Source organism: Momordica charantia (genome assembly GCF_013281855.1).
Source record: "Momordica charantia cultivar OHB3-1 chromosome 8 unlocalized genomic scaffold, Mcharantia_2.0 BLBB01000008.1, whole genome shotgun sequence".
NCBI lineage: Eukaryota > Viridiplantae > Streptophyta > Magnoliopsida > Cucurbitales > Cucurbitaceae > Momordica > Momordica charantia.
In genome coordinates, this window is record NW_028275166.1 from 505,201 (window position 1) to 521,153 (window position 15,953).

At 35.6% G+C, this 15,953-nt stretch overlaps 2 protein-coding genes and 1 long non-coding RNA gene across 17 annotated transcripts; 2 read left to right on the forward strand and 1 right to left on the reverse strand.

Moving 5' to 3' along the window:
• Positions 1-1,337: 1,337 nt before the first annotated feature.
• Positions 1,338-11,245, forward strand: LOC111004676 (cyclin-dependent kinase G-2). Of its 15 annotated transcripts, none has more exons than XR_015793209.1 (10): positions 1,339-3,545; positions 4,055-4,190; positions 4,301-4,389; positions 4,571-4,682; positions 4,762-4,868; positions 5,138-5,232; positions 5,317-5,424; positions 8,042-8,865; positions 9,759-10,393; positions 10,758-11,245. XR_015793209.1 is itself a non-coding variant. In XM_022275792.2 (7 exons), the coding sequence occupies exons 1-7, from the start codon at positions 1,825-1,827 to the stop codon at positions 8,086-8,088; spliced, it is 2,307 nt and encodes a 768-aa protein (XP_022131484.2). In that variant the 5' UTR covers positions 1,339-1,824; the 3' UTR covers positions 8,089-9,133. The 15 variants fall into 15 exon arrangements, 4 of the variants coding, with proteins under 4 accessions (XP_022131488.2, XP_022131484.2, XP_022131485.2 ...); XR_015793210.1 differs by having other exon boundaries at positions 5,317-5,414; XR_015793205.1 differs by lacking the exon at positions 5,317-5,424 and having other exon boundaries at positions 8,042-8,478; positions 8,781-8,865.
• Positions 11,246-11,486: 241 nt separating this feature from the next.
• LOC111004677 (zinc finger CONSTANS-like protein (DUF3537)) lies at positions 11,487-14,083 on the reverse strand. Its single transcript, XM_022275799.2, has 4 exons — positions 13,472-14,083; positions 12,581-13,012; positions 12,069-12,378; positions 11,487-11,833 (listed from the first exon to the last, which is right to left on the reverse strand). Exons 1-4 carry the CDS (start codon positions 14,039-14,041, stop codon positions 11,697-11,699), a joined length of 1,449 nt encoding a protein of 482 aa, XP_022131491.1. The 5' UTR covers positions 14,042-14,083; the 3' UTR covers positions 11,487-11,696.
• Positions 12,994-14,538, forward strand: LOC148209349 (uncharacterized). The gene is made up of 2 exons (XR_015793214.1): positions 12,994-13,132; positions 13,449-14,538. It is a non-coding gene; the product is annotated as an uncharacterized LOC148209349 (long non-coding RNA).
• The last annotated feature ends 1,415 nt before the right edge of the window (positions 14,539-15,953 follow it).

Consider the following 15,953-nt stretch of genomic DNA (forward strand, 5'->3'; position numbering starts at 1 on the left):
GTGTATATATATATATATGTATATTTTAGTATAATAATTCAAATATATGGATGACTGAACTTTCGATTTCGAGGAAATAAGTATATAGCTATGCTGTTAAAATAATATATAGATTATAACCAAAAGTGAAATTAAATAAATTATACAAAATGTGATAACTTGGTTGTTCTAATTTTATCATAAGAAAGCAATTAGTTGAGATTTTTTATTTTTTAATAATGTTTCATTGGAAACTTATTACAAATATATATCAATTATCAAACTATTTCCAAAAATAATACTTTGGAAATTGTAGGTGTCTCTTGTCACCTCACACCTCCCTAATTGCATGGCGACTCGCTAGCGCTATGTTTTTTTTTTCTAATTCTGGCATGTCGTCTCTTCAATAAATGATATATGCAAAATAATAATAATGTTAATATTATGTTACAGTGGTTGTTTCCTTATTTTTTAATCTAAATGTCTATGGTTTAAATCTCAATTATATCACTTTTTTTCATTTTTATTCAATATAATTTTATATTAAAATTTATCTGATCTTCTAAAATAAAATAACTACTAATTTCAAAAAACAATTTACCATAAAAAATATATAATTTATTGTTGTCTACATAGACATATCTCAATAATAATTAACACCTACTCGTACTAAAAAAGAATTATATTACAATTATCTATCTTTTAAACAAATTTAAATAAATTTAATTCTATAGAATAAAGCAACTAGTAATCCTAGAAAAAAAATTAATTACTATTAAAATTATATTATCAAAACAACTGCTATTTATAAAAGGAAATTAGGAATAAAAATATATTGTTTAAAAAAAGATAGATTTTATTTTACGAATTAAGTAAATTAAATGAATTATATTAATGTATTAATTATAATTTAAAAGTAAAAATAATTAATTATATTTTTTTATAATAGTAATTATTGTTGGATAATTCTAAAATAATTTGAGTGATATAATTGAGATTTGAACCAGAATAAAAAATAAGAAATTTAATATCAACACTATTATTATTTTGCATATGTTGTTTCTTGAAGAGACTGACATGTTAGAATTAAAACACATGGCGCCAGCGTGACGCCATAAGCATGTGGTGTGGTAGATCGTATCCTGGAGAGACGACCTACCATTTTCAAGATATTATTTTTGAAAATAATCTGGGAGTTAATATATATTTGTAATAAGTTTCGAACGAAGTATAATAAAAAAAATTACAAGTTGTACTAAAAAGAAGTAATTAAATTATTGTTTTGTTTTTTTGTCTGTTTTTTTTTTCCTAAATTTAATTTTGAGAAAGAAAAAACTATTATCGCGAATAAAGGTAACGAGTCCCGCCGCCTCTAGTCCTCTTTTTCGCGCAGCGATCACGTTGGCTTCGATTGAGCGAGGGATTTCTCTCCCCTCCGGAAGCAGCGTTCGCCGTATTTTGTCATACCCTTCTCTACGATCGCCGACGCCGATACATCTGTCTGAAACCATTTTCTCCAAATTAGGGATCGGGGACTGACCTAGTTTTTACTTTTCTCCCCAGTTCTTGCTAGGGCTTTATTTCCATTAAGTTGTATTTTACCATATTTTTTATAGAACGGAAGTTCTTGGTGGAATTCTTGTATGGAATAACATCATCTTGTTTCCAGAACCTTCTTTTTGTACGTTTGGACTTACGCCTTGTGTGTTTCGCTTTTTGTAATTTCTTTCAAGGGGTTCAGTCGAATTCTGTACTAAAATTTGAATTCTGAAGCTTGAAGCAGTTCTTGAGTGTGTCTGCATCGACTTTGCGGTACCGCCTGAAGTTCATACTTGCTGTATAATTATGGCGGCTGGGCGACATGGGGGCTACCGTGAAAACGAGTTCAGGGACCGGGAGACCAATTTTCATGTGTCGAGGAAGTCGTTTGGCAATGCCAGGCAAGAACTTGAAAGAGTTGAGGTCAGGAATGATGATCGTGGTGTTCGTAGGAGTCTAATGCGCGACGTCAGAGATAAGGTCAGGATTAGGCGCCAGGACATGAAGGAGAACGCGGTTGTTAGTGGTTCTTATTATTCGTCTTCTAGGAAAAGTAATTCGGGTAGTGGTAGTAATCGTGGCCTGATGGAAAATAGGGGTTCTAGTACCATCGATAGGGAGTCGGGTGAGTTATCTAGTGAGAGTCGATCTGATGATGCCATTGAATCTGGCTTGGGAGTCAAAGATACCGAGGTTTCAAAGGTGGTAGAAAATGGGACTCTATCTCCTACGGAGAGGAAGAGAAAATTTTCGCCTATAGTTTGGGACAGGGACGACAACAGATTAAGTAATCTATCCAGAAATAGGACTGTTACAACAGTGATGGCTCTTCCACGGCCCCAGAAGTCGATTCGCCAGTCTCCTAATATTAACTTAGACCGAGATGTTCATACATCTTCAGTTAGGAATAGAGATAACGAGAATTTGCCATCTTCTTCTGAATCTGAATCTCCTTTTGCATCTGGACGTGAAATGTCTGAGTCATCAGCAAGGTCGTCTCCTGTTTTACGAAAGCATTTACACCAGAATGTAGAAGCAGAACTGTTAGATGATGAAGATAATGGTCCAACCCGGAATATCTCATTTTCACGGTGGGCAGGTGGAAATTCCTCTCCAGCTGATGAAGGTGAGGTTTTAGATAACAAAGAATTACTAAGACAAAAGAAACTACTAATGTCAGAAATTCGGGAAACTGAAGTACATTGGAAGACCTTGAGTGACCCATTTCCGGAGGCTGGGGACCTTAAGAGCAATGGTTTCAAGTCCAGTGGATTGAGAGTGAGGTCATCTGAATCTAACGAACAAGGTGCCCATTGTAGAATTTTGAGTGGGGATGAGTATCCTGGTGATGATGTGGAGAAGGGTGACTACATGGAGGTTGATGAGGGGCATGATGTTAGTTATGCTAGTTTTAGTCTGTCAGATACTGATTCTGATAATGATAACGTTGTTTCTGCCGCCCAGGATCCTCCAGCACCCCCACAACGAAGTGTAAACATGCTTCAGGGATGTAGAAGTGTTGACGAATTTGAGAGACTAAACAAGATTGACGAAGGCACCTATGGGGTTGTGTATAGAGCCAGAGACAAGAAGACTGGGGAAATTGTGGCCTTGAAGAAGGTAAAAATGGAGAAGGAGCGGGAAGGATTTCCACTGACTGCTTTGAGAGAAATAAATATTCTTCTCTCATTCCATCACCCATCAATTGTTGATGTGAAGGAAGTCGTGGTGGGGAGTAGTCTTGATAGCATTTTTATGGCGATGGAATACATGGAGCATGATCTTAAGGGACTCATGGAGACCATGAAGCATCCTTTTAGTCAGAGTGAAGTAAAATGCCTAATGATCCAGCTATTGGAGGGTCTTAGGTATCTCCATAGTAACTGGGTGCTTCACAGGGATTTAAAGACATCTAATTTGCTTTTGAACAATCAGGGTGAATTGAAGATATGTGACTTTGGATTGGCTCGTCAGTATGGAAGTCCTTTGAAGCCATATACACATTTAGTTGTTACTCTTTGGTACAGGTGATTTCTTCTTTCTTAGTCTGCCATCATTTTGTCCACTCTTAAACAAATACCAATGCAGAGAAGGCTATAAAGATCCCTGTATGCTGTATCTTTTTATGGTACAAAGCCTAAAGTTCTTTCACTCTTCCACTCCATGCTCAAACATTGATTTTTTACTTCTTCGTATTTGTCATTGTATATTACATTCCATTGTTATGGGTGGTTTAGCATCTCTTATACCTATCTTTATCTTAAGATCTAAAGGACCTGATGTTGTTTTAGTTGACTGCAATTGCCAGTTTAGTGCTTGTTATACAAAGTATCGTCACTTTGGTGCCTCTATCCTAGTATTTTCATTTGGTGTCTGAGGCAGTTTCGTTTCTTAATTTTTTCTTTTTTTTTTGTTGAAACATTGAGTTATTTATAAGACTAATCTATGCATTATGTTCTTAACACTCCCTGTGTACATATGATATAAGAATGTTTGGGGACAAAGTATGACTGTGTTTTGGTCTCTTATATGATAGGGCACCTGAACTTTTGTTGGGAGCAAGACAGTATTCAACAGCGATTGATATGTGGTCCTTAGGTTGTATCATGGCTGAACTTTTATCGAAGGAACCTCTTTTTAATGGGAAAACTGAAGTTGACCAACTTGATAAGGTAATATGTCATTCTGTCGTTCTTTTTTTATTTTATTAGTGGTCGAAAATCTTAAATTGCAATAACACAAGCTTCTTCTTCTTCTTCTTGTTATTGGTATGACTTAACAGATCTTTAGAATTCTTGGCACTCCCAATGAGACTATTTGGCCTGGATTCTCCAAGCTACCTGGTGTTAGAGTCAACTTTGTCAAGCACCAGTAAGTTCTCAATGCTTTCCTTATTTTATTTTTAACTGTACCCTTCAATAATACAAGTTTTCTTATTTTTCCGCTGTTTCCCAGGCTTCCAGCTTTGTGTGATTCCGGTCTGACTAGCTGGCCTGTTGGTGAAATCGTCCCAGGTTTATTGTAGTATTGACTGCTATTTTGTTCCTTTCAGGGTCAACATGCTTCGTAAGAAATTCCCTGCCACATCATTTACTGGCACTCCGGTTCTCTCTGATTCTGGGTTTGATCTGTTGACCAAACTTCTGGCATATGATCCTGATAAGGTAACTATTAATCAGTTCAAGTTGGTTTTCTCCCATTACATTTCCATTTGTTTATTAAATTTCTCAATTTTTTTTTCAGAGAATATCAGCTGAAGAAGCTCTTGATCATGAGTGGTTTCGGGAAGTGCCTCTCCCGAAGTCTAAGGAGTTCATGCCTACTTTCCCTGCTCAGCATTCTCAAGACAGGTAGCTAAATTATTATTTGAAGAATTATTGTCTGCATATACTCCCATTGGGGGTGCAACAAACCAAAACTGAAAAGACGGATTGAACCAAGTCATTTTGGTCAGTTTGAGCAATATGTGTCATGGGTCGGTTTGATTAAAATATAAAATTGAAAATATAGATTTTGCTGGTTCTATCGGTTTGATGTTTCAGGCCAGAAATTTACCCGAACTGCCTTGCTTATACCCCTTCATTCTGATAGTGATGTTCTCTGTCTATCCTGTGTTTAGGCGAATGCGAAGAATATTGAAGAGTCCAGATCCCCTAGAGGAGCAACGTAGAAAGGAATTGCAGCACCGGGAGTTAGGAACTGCTGGTCTCTTTGGTGAGAGATGATTTGTTAAGTGATGGCTGAGGGTCTGTCTTCCATTTATTATTAGAATTGCTATTTATGAATTTGGTGGGGCAGTTGAATTGAATAAGAGGAAGACAGCACTGGTTTTCACGAGATGATTGGTGCTGATTGCCCTGGGGCACGTCCTGGTAGTTGGTGAAAATATGTATATTGTACGTTCAGGTGAACTTTGCTTTCGAGGATTGACGATCATCTGGAAATGCATGCATTTGTAGCACTTACATCACTAGTTGTAGCATATTTCCTTGAAATAGTAGCCTTTGCTGTAAAGTTTTCTTGTGGAAAATGGAGAATTATTGGATTTGAATTGAGCTTCAATATTGAGTTATAATTACTGTATGTCAGTATGTGTTGGGTTATATTTTCTAATTTCACCTAGAGGCTACGAGAAACAACTGGATGTAGTAGAGGGCGCATACTTGTATTTCATCCATAAAATAGATATTAACCACGATACTTTGAAATTGGAAGGTAGCATTTCAATATGGCATGTGGAAACATTATTTATTTTGTAAGGCGTCAATAACTTCAAGCATGCTCGGGGTCATTTATAGTGCCTTGTCTTTTTTTTTTTTGATGTTTTTTAATACATGTAGGGTGGTGATTCAAATTCACGACCTTTTGGTTGAAAATAGGTGTCTTAACCAATTGATATACTTAAGTTGACGCTTATGGTCTTATGTTTGGTGATCAACCTCACTTAGGTGCTCACCTTGTGCTTTTTACACCTTGTCCAGAATAAGCTTATCCACTTATGTTCTACAAAAAGCCTGATTTGTAATAATTACATTTTGGATAATAATTACTGAAAGGAGGGAGTTAAAAAGAACTTCAAAACGAACAATTAAAATCTAGCTATTTCCTACGTCTCATTCCAATCTCTTCCCTTATCATTGAAGAATCTTTCATTGCAGGTTTCTTTCACTACAGACGATCTTAGTTACTCTTTCTTTCTTTCGTTTCCCTTTTTTTCTTTTTTGGAATTTATGCTCAAGTCAGCTGGTTCAAATTCTCCAGTGTTGTTGAGTGGTAAATCCAGTGTAGGTTGGAATTTTGTAGAATGCGGTTTTCCTACTGAAGTAGCAAAGAAAGAAAATGTGATTTTGACTTTTCTGTACGTGATCTCTACTTTTCTCTTCGTTGTAATATAGTGTGCACAGTGCACCACAAAGGATTGACGGAAGAAGGGCATATACTTTTTTTTAAACTTTATCTAGGGCGTTAAGTCCCCCAAAACACAAGGTCTCGATAGGATAGTTCACTTTTTCTTAGGCTGCCATACTTCCCGATTGCCTTGAAGAGAACTTTGCAAAGAGTTGGGTGGGAGAGAGGAAGGTAGGAATAGTTGGAAGTATTTAGCTTCCACATTCAAAATTGAATCCAAATCTTTTAGGTTTTCTTTTGATGTAGGATTTAGTTGGTTTTGGGAGGATTGATACCATTGACTGTAACTAGAGATCGTATTCTGTTATCCCGTGGCCTTAGTGGTGTGTTGTGTGTAAGGACTCGAAAAGTTTTGATCATGTGCAGTTGTGAGTTTTCTGAGGCGATTTGAGACAGATTCTTGGAGGCTTTTGGTGTCTAATGCCTTGTAATAGATCGTGCAGGGCTATGTTCAAGGAGATCTTATATCATCCTCCCTTCCACGGTTCAACTAATACATTTTTTCAAAATCAAGATTCCATGCTTATGTGTCATGATGGAGAAGATGGTCAGAAAAAGGACTGCGGTATTGTAAGTACGCAAAAATCGTGGAAAGGAATATTTGTTTATTCCAGAAGGAAGAGATTTAGAGGGTTGGAAGGTTTACGGACTTGTTTTGCAATTTTCCAAAGAAGAAAATGGAGTCGGCAGAAAAAGGGACTTGCAAGAAAAAAATCACCATTCGTAAAATGATGCCTGAGACTGGATGTAAGAATGGGGAGTGGTGGTAGGTGGTGAAAGGAAGTCATATGTTGGAAGCTGGACAGAAGGAAGACAAAAGAGAAGAAAGATACAAGGAAAAAACACTTGAAGGGGGAGGAAACTGTGTTCCAACAAAAAACACTTCAAAAACATTATGCTTCTGATTTTAAATTGTTGACATTACACAGGATGATATCTAAAATGCTTGATGCAATTGAAAATGCATTAAACAATAAGTTGATGAAAAAAGTTATGGATTAGTTGATGCATCAGTTTGACTTCAATCACCTTTCTTACATTCTCTTTTTAATGAAAAATAAACTTTCATTAAGACACGTTCCTTACATTTTATTGAGCATGTGTCAATTTTTTAATAGTGCTTGTGAAATTTGTGGTATATGTCTTCACTAGCTTGACTCAAGACCAACTTGGCTTATTTGTTTCGGTAATCGACAAATTTCTTATAGTATTGTATTATGTAGTCTGTACTTTGATCTCTGTTTAAATGGTTGTGTATTACCAGTGGAGTTGTATCGGTCTTCGCTACTGCTTCGAATCATTGTTGATATGTTATACTGACTAACCCGTGGACAATTTACAAGTACTTTCCTTCTTGAACCACAACACTTCAATATACAAATAGAAAAAAGGCATGCAATCCTGTAGTCTGCATCAGTTTATCAGCTTGGGGTTTGGCATGCATTTGATACCTCCCAGTGGTGTTTGTCCAGGCAGTTGCTTTCAATAAGAAATAAAATTTAATGTATACGATTGGTAGGATAATGTGTCGTAATGAATTTTGGTGTCTGGATTCTAGTAGCAAAGAGCTAGTTCAAAATCATGGGATTTGATGTTGTGTAGCATTCTCTTACAGGAACCTGCGAAATTCTTGCCAAGATCGGAGCAATATCTGTTTATTAAGATAAGTACCTTGAGCTTTAATATAAGTCAGAAATAGGGCATTGAAGCAGGGTTTATTCTTAATCATATTTGTTGAGTTTGGTAGACAGTTAGACGATGAAATTGACTCTCTGTATGGACCAAGTGTAAGTGTATTTGTGTGGAAATCATCGTTGTATCGTGTATGTACACAGTTGACATGATATCTGCTGTTGTGGCTGTGTATCAGCAATGTTTTGCTTGTGTAATTCCTTGCCTTAATTTTTTTTGTTTGTTTTTATATTACACTTAATAAATTAAATTAATTTTCCTGTCACGGTGGGTACGTTTCATGTGTAGAAGTCTTGTAAGAAACAGCTCTGTCCCTTGATTGAGAGAGAGAATGCCCCCATCTGGAAGTTTTGAGGTGGAGTTAAGTATATAATTTTTTATGTCCCTTCTTCTTGTTTTATCTTTATTTCTGTTGTGCTTCCCCATGCTTCTACAACTTGTAATGTAAAATTCTTTTTCTTGGCAAAGAGCTACATTGGGCCAAAGCTTTTTAAGTTCCAAAATAGCATCAAGAATAAGTATCAATTGGAAACTAGTTTTATGTTCTCTATGCAGTAAAAGTAAAAGAATTATAATAGATCTAACACTTGTTTGCTGAAGACTTGAACCATTTGTTATGGAATTGTCAGTATATCCGTACTATTTGGGATTGTTTCTTTCAGGTGTTCCATTTTAGTTTGGCTAGACCTGGGGGTGCTCAGATATGATAGAGGAGGTTATTCGTAATCGGTAATCCTCCCTTTTGTGGTAAGGGTTCGATTCTTTGGCATGTGGGTTTTTTCACAGTTATTTGTGGTCTCTGGTGGAAAGGAACAAGCTGATTTTGAGCAATCTCCCAAGTTGGTGCGGTCTTTTACTAGGTTTAACGCCTCTATTTGAGCGTCGGCTCGATAGGTCTTATTTCTTTAAATTGGAGTCTCTTCTTGTATAATTAGCTTTCAGACTCTGTGGGTGGGCTGTCCTTTTGTATGCCCCTTGTCTGGATTTTTTCACCCTTTTGTACTTCTCTTTCATTTTTTCTTAATGACAGCTGGTTTACATTTAAAATACTACTTGTTAGAAACCTAGGCGTGTGTCTGCTAGTGTGGTATGTAGGTAACAAAATCTCAGATTTGATCCTTTGATGAGTTAAAAACTGAAAATCCTTTGGTGTCTTCCAAGTCCCAAGAACCTGGCATTGGAGGAAGCATGTTGTTTCTTGAGGGGATTCGTCAGGGAGGGGTCCAATCTGGACACGTGAAGTTATTGTTTAAAAGTCTTTAACAAGTATCAGAATTTCATTGTGTTCAATACATGTTCGATGTGGAGATATTATTCAAACTAAATTGTTTTAGCTTCCTAGCTGTTTGTGCATCAAATAGTCGCAATCTAGGGATGTAAATTGTTTTAGTTTCCTAGATATCTTTTAGATATAGTATATTAAGTATTTTCTTTGCTTCCGCTGTCTTGTTTATATTGTCCTTCAAGAAGGAGATTTTCATTTCGTGCAATGGGGTAATACTAAATAGCCATCTTGTTGGAGTTTGCCTTCTATTATATTGATATTGTCTCCGTGGACAATGGCTTTGGATGTTTCCCTTGGAAAACATATTCTTTAGCATAGTTTTAAGTTTTAACCCTCAAATATGGTGTTCTTTCAGGAGTTTGGTGGGCACATCGTCCTACAGCAAAGCAGTTAAAGGTCCTTGGAGTCCCATTATTTAGTTGCAAAACATCATAATTGATTGATTGGCTTCCTGAGATATTAGAAGTGGTACAAGCATTAGATTTTGGGAAGAGGTTGCAGGGCCCATGTCGTTTGAATGGGGCTCTATAACATACCCAATAGCAAAAGCCTCTCCATAAACCATGTCTTGAATTTTCTCGCAAACCACATAGCACCCGACCTTGAGAAGGAATTGAAATGATGAAGAATTTCAAGAATGGCTTTCCCTCTCAAGTATGCTTGCTGGCCATTACCTAACTCATTTTGATGATAAATGGCTTTGGGCTTGCGACATTTCTGGGACTTTGGTCAACATATCTCTCTTGACGCCAAGAGCGGCATTATCGTTCCTGATTCCGGTTTTTTGTAAATTTATTTGCAAAGGTAGTATCCTAAAAATGTTGAGATTTTTCTTGTGGGGCCTGTTGGAAGTATCCATGCTCATGACAGGGTTCAAAAACACATCCTTCAGTTTGTATGCCTCCCCATTGATCTCACCTCTGCAACTCTAGTGAAGAAGAAGCCTTTTGAAATTTGATGGGAGAACTTTTTTTTTCCTTCTTTTGAAAGGTACAGGCATCTCCTTATTACAGTTATAGCTCTTTTTGCACTAATTGTGGCCATCATTTTGTAACTTAGTGTAGCTCTTTTTTTAATATATAATCCATTCCATCCTTTGCTTATCGAAATTTCTAGGATCTATACACAATTATGCTAAGCTACTGATTGCTCTGATCTCAAGTTAAACGTTCGAACATATTGATGGGAGTTCTATTAAGATGCCAATTTATTATTATTATTTGTGTTCATAGTTATTTCAAATTTGAAATTTAGCCAACTACAAACTTGTAGATTAGTTGAGTCTCCAGTTATCTGTTAACATCAGTAGCTTTCATGTGATGTTCTGACTTCTTCCTTGCATATTTATTGACAGGAAAGCATGTTCTATAGTCGTCTCACAGGTGACTCACCCTTCTATCACCATTTCATTGGTCAAAACCCTGTTATTTGTGCTCCCAACTGATCAGTCACTGTCATTCCAGGAATGATGGATAGCTTTCTTTGTTAGCCAGCTATTCGGTTGCGATTTGATCTGGGGAAGGGTATTGCAGGAACATCTGTTTAGTTTTAGTTGACTTGCGAAATTGTGACTTGTGATCGTTTGTACTGATCCACAATCCATGGAGTTCAGGCTATAATCTTCGAGGATAAATGGCAAATAACAGTTCGATTCATTGTTGTAGCTGTACTCTGAGAATAATATGAAGTGTCTATTATTTGCTCTAGCAGTCCTTAGTCCTTTCACACGTCTGTTTTGGAGTAAGTGATATTAACGAATCGATGATAATATTTGTGTTTGAAACGGCAGTTCTTAATGTTTGGAGCATTGTGTTGTGTATAAAAAGACAGATTTTGGCGCCCCTTCTAGCTGCATCACTTCACTTCTAGCAAGTCGTCGAGTGTTCGAAGCCACATTTCAGTTTAAGTTGGTTTGCTGAATCGACTCCAGATTTTATTATTAGTTAAGAGTGACTATTATTTCTGCTTTCTGGGATTGTTCAAATGACATTAAAGAAAGCAATACAGGAAGTCATTTTTCAGGAAGAGAGTGTGACAAGGAAATGAGAAATGTATTTGAATATTGGTTTTTAAGAGCTGTATACAGCAAAATAACTCCAACAATTTGGATTGACCACTCACAAATGAATAAAGAAACATGATGAAATACAAAATTTCTCAGAACAATTTACATTTTTTAAGGAACTGCAGTCTGTAAGAATGAATGATTTCTATATATACATGTATGTATGACACTGGGATTTGAACTTATTACCAAGAGAACCGTTATGGGCAGCCACTGAAATTTGTGAAATCAGGAGAAAACTATCGTTTTCCCTAGCACAAAGGTGACCAGTGTGAGTTCAATAAAGAAGATGGTGTTCATCAGAGCTCTATCAACTGTCCACCCAAAAATGGTAATTCCTCCAGGATTCATCTGCAAATACATAACTGCACCATGGAAAGGAAGTTAAAAATTCACCGAAAAGACGCAAATAACAGTATTATAGAACTATGTCGAGTTTGTGGTGTTTGATTATGTAAGCATTTGCACATTTTGAGTTACACTTTGGAATTGAGGCAGTAGTGAGATAACTATTTGAAGACCATATTGAGCAAAATATTAACTGAGTTGGGAAATGCATATAAGGCAACTTGGGAAGATGAAGATATCTGAGTTTTTTACCAAATGCTTGTCTTTTATGATAGGAGGTCATATAAGAAGCCAGCTGCGTAGTTGTAGGCATTGTAAGAATATCCAAAGACTCCAAATCACTTTCAGAGTAATTGCTAGTCATTGAGTTCAGTCTACTACTGGGAGCATCTGAGTTCCCGTTACCATTTTGATGTCGAGGTTGAGATACATCGCCCGGGCCACAAGTGACTAAAGCATGCCATCTACTAGCTACTGATGCGGTTCCCTGGGCTCTGTGGGAAATTTTTGTAGCTCCGTGCAAGCAAAGAATAACTCCAACCACTTGAACAATTGCCGAGACCTGAAAATTGAGAAGGAAAAGTAAGGAAAATTAAGCTTTAAAGAACTATATTAATGATATAGTTCAAAATTCAAGACCCTGGATACATTCAAGTTTCCGAAAGTTCTTATGCATAATTCTTAATCCCTTTTCTGAACTCATAAAAGTGACCTACATGTATTTAAAAAAGATTGTTGAAGCAAGTTAAAAATGATGAACTTACTGCAAAATCTCCACCGTTAATGAGGGTGATCATAGCACTATACCCCGTTGTCTGGAACAGGGTCATAAACTGGCTTGCAGTAACAACCAAGAACTGTAGAAGAAGAAAGATTCGGAATCTGTGGCTTATCTTGGACAAATGATAGCGTAGGAAGATATGTTCCTCTATTAATAACAAAACTTCAGACTCTGTTTGCAGTAGCTTTGCATAGTCATCGAAGTGGATGAGTTGCAAATTGCACATCAAATGGAACACAATGGCGGTTGAAATAGAGATCAAGCTCACATAAGTCCAGGATATGGTCATAGCCAGTAAGATAGCAATTGATATCCCCCACGACACACGTTCCGCATATAATATTCGAATCACCTCTCGTACAGCCTTCAGAATGAAACATGCTAGCGCCCAGAAGACAAGTAAGCGTATCGAACCCTGTGGAGATAGATAGTCAAACCAAGTTCCTTCTAGTACCACAGCTCAGAGTCACATGACAAAGATATCCAAAGAACTGAAAATGAGCACTTTTTGAACTTTGAAGAACTCTTTCAAAAGGTACGACTTTTGATAAATACCCTATGTTCATTAATCTGTTTCAACTTCACTTACTCTTCAGATATCATTGATTGGAGCTGACTGATATTGTCAAATCTATACACATTCACAATCACAGATGCGCACACATCACAATTTTATCAGCAGGTTTTTATCAGTAAAACTTCTCTCCCTGCCCATTTTTGTGCTTCAGAAGAATCAACAATCTTCCTTTGCTTGTTTCTCATGGGAAAATCTATAGCATACTACTTCAATTCATTTTCCTGTTTCTCATTGAGCAAAGGAATCTAATGTTTTCTATTATCTCAAACAACAGATTAAGTTTCACTAGAAGCTCACCAGTATCTTCTCGACATAGTCTTTGCGGAACCGAGCCAAAGAACTCGTCTGCCTATCAACAGTGAGGAACCTCTTTATACCATATTTTCTGAGGTTGTGAGAGAGACAGAGCAGAGACACAGCTGCAAGACAAGCTTGCGAGGCAACTATGTCGAGCTCAAAATCCTTAATCTGGTACTTCTCGCAGGTGGCGCAATCGGTGAGCTGGAGCACCACAACCGGCAGCACAATACCGACAAGAACAAAACCAGTCCAAGACAGGGCACAGCTCAGCACAGAGGATTGGTGGAAGCCCAGAAAAGCAAGCAATACGTCGAGCAGTTGGAGGGCACTGTCCAAATGGGCTTCTTCGTCGTCTTCTCGCCCTGTCGGTTCTGAGTTCTGACTCTGAATTGACTCGAGAAGTGGAATACGGGCGGGAGGGTCCTCAATGTCCACTTGATCACGGCGCTCGGCCATTGAAGTTGGAGATCGAAGTTCTTTGAACAGAAATTTGGATTTTCTCTTCTTTTGGTAATGGGTTTTGGGGAAAACGATCGTAATTAGACTTGGATCATTGGGTATTTCCATAAAAGATGGATGAAGTCAAAATCTGATACATAACATCAAACTCAGTTCCCTTAAATAAAAATGTCCTGAATCAAACAGATTGCAGAAAAGTATAAAGAATTCAAAATTCGTCCACAGTGGGAGACAATAACGAGGAGTATCTGGACTCTTGAATTTCGGCCGTTGGATGGAATCAGGGATCGTTGATACAAAGAAATCTCAATCAGGACCGTCGAAAATTAAGGAACAGAGATTATATATGAACAGGCGGAGTAGGAGATTTACCTTAGCTAGATTTTGGGGTGCCATCCATACGTTGAGCTTGGAAATTGGAATCTCTTTTTTTTGGTTTTTTGGTGTTCCTTTATTCTCAAGAAAAATGAATGCGAGCATTGCTTCATATTCGAGCAAAAGACATTTTAATTACAGTACATAATTGTTGTATATCGGTTTTTTTTTTTTAATATGTTCCATCTATTTTCCGCTTTAGCTCATTTTGATACACATCAATTTTGATATTTCTACTTTCCATTTTTGTTTAGTTTGTTCTACCTTTTAAAAAGTATTTGTTTTTGTCATTTCATTCTTTATTTCATTCTTTTTTTTATCTCGTTTATTTCCATCACAATTTTGGTATAAAACTCATCAAATTTTTTAAAATATAGCAAAAAATGTGTATTAAAAAATTTTCATTGGGTATAAATTTGTGTTCAAGTTTTACAAATAGACATCATTATCACTTTTTTTAAATATATTAACCAAAATGAACCAAATTCCAAAGTAAAATGATCAAAATAGTATTTAAACCTTGTACGTGCTATCCTTAAAAAAAATCGTAAATACCATAAAAGAAAGTATATATTTAAATATAAAAAAAATCAAAATTTTCAAAAAAAAAAAAATAATAGCATATTGATATGTTGTAATATTTTATAAAAATATATGCTAAGTCTATAATATGGTGTGATTTTTTTCTTTTAAGAAAAATGGTATATACAATAATTACCTTCTTAATGATACTTTTTTAATTTAAATTATAGTATTTATTTCATTTTGCTTAAACTTTGAATCATTTATTTTAATTCTAGTCTATTCTGAAATTAATACTTGATCCTATTCAATGCGACTTCAAATGTTTTTCTGTAGTTAACATCTAGTATAATCTAGTGATTAAGTATATAAAAAGACATGTTTATGTAATATTTTTATTAAATTACAAAGTAAATTAACACTCAGGATTGAAAGATATAGTTTTTTAATGCAAATTTTAAGAATTAAAATAAAAGACTCGTTCAAGAATCAAAATACAATAGTTATAAAAGTTCAAGAATAGATGAACTCAAAAATAGTAATAATAAATAAATAAATAAAAGACCACAATAGATTTTAAACCTAATTTTGGTGGTTGAAAATTTTAAAACTTGTAGTTCACTTACTATTTATGAAAAGTTTGATACGAAATTAAAAAAAAATAAAAACTATAAAATCATTGACTTAATTCATAGTTCACTTTTTTAAGTTAATTGATTATAACCTGTTTAAGGTTAGGCAACTTGATATACTAAAACATCGATAATGATGCACAATTATTTCATGGATTAGCATGCTTTCATCAACATGTTGATTTAATTTTATGATTGATAGGTTACTTCAGTAGTAATAATTTGCTTTAATCAGCTTCCAACAATTTCTAGTTGATTTATTTAATATTGTTAGTTATGAAATATAACCAAAACATTGATGTGTTGTTACGTTTCTTGAAATATTTGGTGATATGTGTTTTTACAAAAATCGAAAAAAAAAATTTAGAAAAAACTATGAATCACTAATTCAAGTTCATTATACTAATAACTTATGATTTGATTACAATCATAACAATCACTAATTAATTAACTTAAATATTGCTGGACTATAATCAAAATAATCCACGACC